Source organism: Arachis duranensis, chromosome 2 (genome assembly GCF_000817695.3).
Source record: "Arachis duranensis cultivar V14167 chromosome 2, aradu.V14167.gnm2.J7QH, whole genome shotgun sequence".
In the NCBI taxonomy this organism is placed as follows: domain Eukaryota; kingdom Viridiplantae; phylum Streptophyta; class Magnoliopsida; order Fabales; family Fabaceae; genus Arachis; species Arachis duranensis.
Genome location: NC_029773.3, coordinates 22,375,739 through 22,380,935, shown reverse-complemented (window position 1 = coordinate 22,380,935; position 5,197 = coordinate 22,375,739). Strand labels below are relative to the sequence as shown.

The following is a 5,197-nucleotide window of genomic DNA, read 5'->3' as shown; positions in this document are numbered from 1 at the left end:
AGAAGCGTCGTCCAAGTACATTCTACTTCTGAAGTTACTAAGATGGTGGCTTGGATTGGACATTCCTTCATAGATATCGATGTCGGACGATTCGAAGTTCCTAGGGACTTTAGCCTTCATGATCTCTTCTGTAAACGGATCTTGCCATCCCAAGGAACTTTCCTCATGCTTCACCCGATTATTCCTCCTTTGTACATTAGATTCCAGTTTTTGTAACTTGTCTTCGAATTCCTTTCGTCGCCTTACTTCTTTTCGCAACTCACGTTCTACTTCCTATTGTCGTTCAGCCTCGTGTTCAAGTTGTTGTAGCCGATCCCCTTGGCCATGGACGAGATCTAGGATCTCGGCCGCATGAGATTAATCCTCAGCCTTGGGATGGTGGACCTTGGATTGGATCCTCGTTGTTTGAGGTTTCCTGAGGTCCCTTTTTTCGTGGAGGCCATGGTGTAGCAATGAAGGCGGAAGCAAAAAGGCTTGGTCTTTTGGCTGATCTTCTGGCTCAGACTCACATACCGTATAGCCATTTCTGAACTCATAATCCGTTATTTGTCAGAGGGTAAATTTCAGATCCCCGGTAATGGTGCCAATGTTCCAAGGGCTCCCTTTCAACCCTAATTTGGGCCTGAACGTGAGGTCCAAGTTCCTAGATGTAGTGGCGTCCGACCTCTTTAGTGTCGAGGTGCCGCCTATCTGAGTTCCTCGTGAGGAAGTCTGGGGGTGGTATCTCCAAAAGACTCCGATGTTTAAGTTAGCAAAGACTTTAGACAGATTTTTAGTAGATTGGAATGTGAGTTATACTTAGAAGATGCCATTGTATTTATAGTAGAGTAGATAACTACCTTTGTTAGAGTAGTTCTATATTTTCTGATAGATATACATTTCATTTATCATGAGAGTTTGTTGGAATCCACTTTCTAAATGAAGTAGAAATAGTATGAAAAACTTAAAAGAGACAGTTACTTGTTAGATCAAGTAGAACTAGACCTTTATGTCGTTGTCCAAGCTCTTTAAAGAAGTCGGACTTATCATAAAATCCACCTTTATTGATGGACCTTTTTGCATTATTAGACCTGACTTTCATTCTGTTGAGCCAAAATTTAAACATTATTTATATAAAATATATATTAAAACATAAAATATATCTTAAAAATATAATTAATTTCAATAAATTAAATAATATATATTTATCCATAAATACATAATAATTGATTTTGTAATTAAATTTTAATATACATAGAATTTTTTAATAAAAATACATATCATCGGACGCGTAGCCACTGCAAACGCTAGTAACTGATAAAAATTGTAATCAAACCAATCCCGTCATATCTAAGAACATATCAGAGGCATAGATAAAGAATACTTTGGCGACTTATTCCAAAGGTATGATGTATGGTTTTTGATAATTTCTGAAACAAAATCAGAACCGGCTCTGTTCAGACTGATAATTGCTTACAATCAAAAGCTTAGAGATGCACCGGAATAACAAAAAAGAACCAGGGCATTCCGCGAGCTTAAAATTGTCAGAGCTAGAGATCAAATGTAAGACAAATAATTTCTATCACAGATAAAGTATGGTACAAAGCTAGAAGAAAACAATGATAAACGCACCATACTAGCATTCCTAATAATAATAAAAAATAATCTCTTTTTTTTTCCTTTTTGTTTCAAATAAAAGTGCCTAATCTTCAAGTTAAATTAAGATCATTCCCTCTATGAGGGCGAAGGCAAACCCGGACTTCATGCTCTTCAGGTCCAACACGATGCTTAGGCACCAAGATCTCAAGAACTGATCCTGGCCCATCATAGTATGCTTCAATGTTGGCATCTTCAGGAATTCTCGTTGAGAGAGGGATCTCACGGATGAACTCACCAGGAGGACAGTGCTCCGATGCCGGGTCAGTGAGCTTGAATGTCCGGTCATGCCTCTTAATCAATGGCTTTCGTGAAGTGCTCATACAAGAAACCTTTATGATACCATTAGTCAGAGTGTTCCTCCAAGAAACTTTCACACTTGGAAGTTCTACAAAGGGCAAGCTTATGATAATCAGATAGCCTTGTTCATCTTCATAGATGGTTTTTGCAGCAGTAACAGGTCCATACACACCCTTTATCACCCCAGTAAAATCATTCAACCAGTTTGGCTCATTTGGGAGGTGCATTTCTATATCCGGAATCCGATCAGCTGGAGGATTAACAGCCAAGTAACATTCTTCTTCGTTTCCGTGTAGGAAAAAGTCCTTCCTCTTTTTGCCACTGACTGGAGATAGGTCCAGTCCATCTCCATTACTGTGGTTAGACAAATGAGTTGACAAATTCAGTCCAGATCCATTGAGCAGTTTCTTAGGGTGTGAATTCGGAGCACCCTTGATTGGGGCAGGCGGCCTCTCGAGCTCAAAGTCTGTGTTGGGAAGATTCCTCCATGAACTGAAATCACTTGCTTCAGGTGGGATTGTGAAGTTCAAATCCCGGCCAGTGAGTTCCATCCACCTCTTCTGATCCTCCTCATCAAGGACCATCAGATTGGGGGATGGAACAAGCTCAATGCCATGAACACACTGAGGGTTAGAAAGCCCTCTATAATGCTTCCGCTGCATCCTGTGGGATCGAACAAAACCCTTGTCAACACTGAATGGGAACGGGCGCTCCCCTTGGCGAGAATGCCCATTCATGAAACTCCTCAACTGCATCTTACCCAGCGCATTATCCGGCCTCTCCTTGAACACCCACATGTACATATTCTCCATGTCATGCTGAACCATGAAAACATCAAGCTTGAGATCAGACTTGTCAAACCCCGAAACACTGTTGCTGTCCCTAACAATTTTGGCCTTAGACTTATCACTCAAAGAGGGCTTAAAGTAGAAACTAAAGAAGAACCAAGCACCCCACATGCTGTCGACTCGCTTAGCACACTTTCTTCCGGCTGCTGCAGCTTTGGGCATGTTAAGAAAGCTCTCAGTCTCATAGCCTTGTGTGCCAAGACCAACATCCAAGACATCACAGGGGTCGGAGTTCCAAGAGGGCGGGGGAGGGCTGCGCTCAGCAGAGAGGGGCAGGTTGATATCTGGTGGGCCTGAGAATATGATTTGGCGATTCATCTCCAGATCGAGTTCATCGTGAGAAGATGCACTTGAGTCCATTGACAAGAGCGTTGAAGGGTGGTGATTCTCCATTGACAAGGAAACAAGACAAGAAGAATCGCCCATGCTACCTCATCATTTCCCTCATGAGTTCTATTGCTGGTGTTGTGTTCATTTTTGCCATTCCCAAAAACAAATTCAACAAAACAACCTCATAAACACCTTCATCAGATCAATCACCACTATATATCCCCTCCATCAAACCCTAGATTTATAAAATTGCATTGACAGAAGGGGGAAAAAAAATCAACAAATCCAACCTATACAACAAAACAAATAAAAAAAATTCTGTAATTTTTTTTCTTTTCTTTCTTCCCTAAGAATAAATTAATTTGAACATATATCTAATAGCACAAACAGAGTGAACACACATATATCTTCTATACTTATGTATCTCTTCAATCTCAGCGGGGGGAGAGAGAGAGAGAGAGAGAGAGAGAGAGAGAGAGAGAGAGAGAGAGAGAGAAAAGACCGAAGAAGAAGAGATAGATCTTCAAAAGGGTTTACCTTTTGTGATAAGCATCGGAGAATCGAGAAGAAGAGTAGCCTCCATAGCCGACGATGATGCTATTAACCATATCATCGACAACCATGTTGCCTACGCTCTCTCCCGCAATATTTTCCCTATTTTTTTAATTAATCAAAATAATATTATTTTATTATTTGTTTTTTTGGGTGATAACTGATAAGAACCCTAATTCTTCTTCTTGGTTAGACTCATCAAAAGGGAACAGGAAAAAAATCTAAAAATCCAAAAATAAAACGAAAGAAAAGATAGAGTAATGGCTGGTTAGTGGTTATAACCGATAAGTATTAACTGATAAGCGAGTACACAGAGGGACAGAGGCGAGTGAGTCTGAGTACTGAGGACTGAGGAGTTTGCATTTATTTTTACTTTTTCTTCTCAAAGAAAAAGATATATTCATTAAAAATAATCAAATTAAGAAAAATAAAAATATAAAAATGTTTACCATATAAAAAATATATTTAATATTTATAAAAAAATAATTATAATGTTCCAATAACTTTTTTATCTAAATTTGATTATTTTACTTTGAATTGTTTGATTATTTTATAGTTGCTTATTTTATTTAAAATATTTATAAAATAATATGTATAAATTACACAAATATGTGACAGACCTATTAGAATTTATTTTTGTATTCCTAAAATATTATTTTTTGAGTGTTTTTAAGAAAAAAAGTTATCTCAAAAAATCATGATGCATTTTTTCTTTTTCGACATTTTATTTGCTCCCTGAAAGTTCTCATATCCAATTTTGAGATCTCTTATGTCAAAAGTTTAGACTTTTAAATTTTCTTTAGCTAGAAAGATTAATTTCAAACATCATTATCTCCTAGTTTGACTCGTAGTTAGCTATAAAACATATGTTAGCTATGCCATCTAGATCTCTATTGTTTTTAACCAACTTGGGACACTCAAATTTGATGTGATTTTATCTACACAGTTTTAGTAAAAAACATCCACTTTTGATTTATGCTTCTTATCGTCTCTAAGGTGGCTTCTACATTGTTTAAGCCAAGTTTTTTGTTTGCTTTCTTTACGAAGGAGGCACATTCGTCCTTCTCCTTTTGATCCTTAGTACGAGAAACCATATTCAGATTCAACATCAGATTCATCTTTTATTAGCAAAGCTTTTTTCCTTTTGATTGTAGGGTCAAAGACTTTGTCTTTGGAGTGATCTATCCCAAGCTAACATCAAGCTCATATTGATGACTTTTGAATGAACCAAACAATTCAAAAAACTCAAAATTTTTAGATATATGGCTCTCTTGATGATGGTAAGTATAAAACATAGAAATTTAAAAAATTTTGTTATGAGTTAATTCCAAGTTAATCACTTGAATTTATTTGAGTTAAGTACTTTTTCTCGTCCCTAAGATTTGGGGTGAAAATCAAAATTATCCCCAACTTTTTTTTGTTATTAAAATTATCCTCAACGTTACAAAACGTTATAAAATCATCTTTTTGTCCATAAATAATATTTTTTAAATAATTTTATTAGATTAAATTTAATTTTAAATTACTATTCT

General features: G+C 36.8%; 1 protein-coding gene across 3 annotated transcripts; it reads right to left on the bottom strand.

Moving 5' to 3' along the window:
- Window positions 1-1,372: 1,372 nt before the first annotated feature.
- Window positions 1,373-3,989, bottom strand: LOC107473992 (uncharacterized). 3 transcript variants are annotated; one of them, XM_016093580.3, is made up of 2 exons: window positions 3,651-3,989; window positions 1,373-3,403 (listed from the first exon to the last, which is right to left on the bottom strand). In XM_016093580.3, the coding sequence occupies exon 2, from the start codon at window positions 3,207-3,209 to the stop codon at window positions 1,689-1,691; it is 1,521 nt and encodes a 506-aa protein (XP_015949066.1). In that variant the 5' UTR covers window positions 3,210-3,403; window positions 3,651-3,989; the 3' UTR covers window positions 1,373-1,688. The 3 variants fall into 3 exon arrangements, with proteins under 3 accessions (XP_015949066.1, XP_015949068.1, XP_015949069.1); XM_016093582.3 differs by having other exon boundaries at window positions 1,373-3,348; XM_016093583.3 differs by having other exon boundaries at window positions 1,373-3,242.
- Between the last annotated feature and the right edge of the window lie 1,208 nt (window positions 3,990-5,197).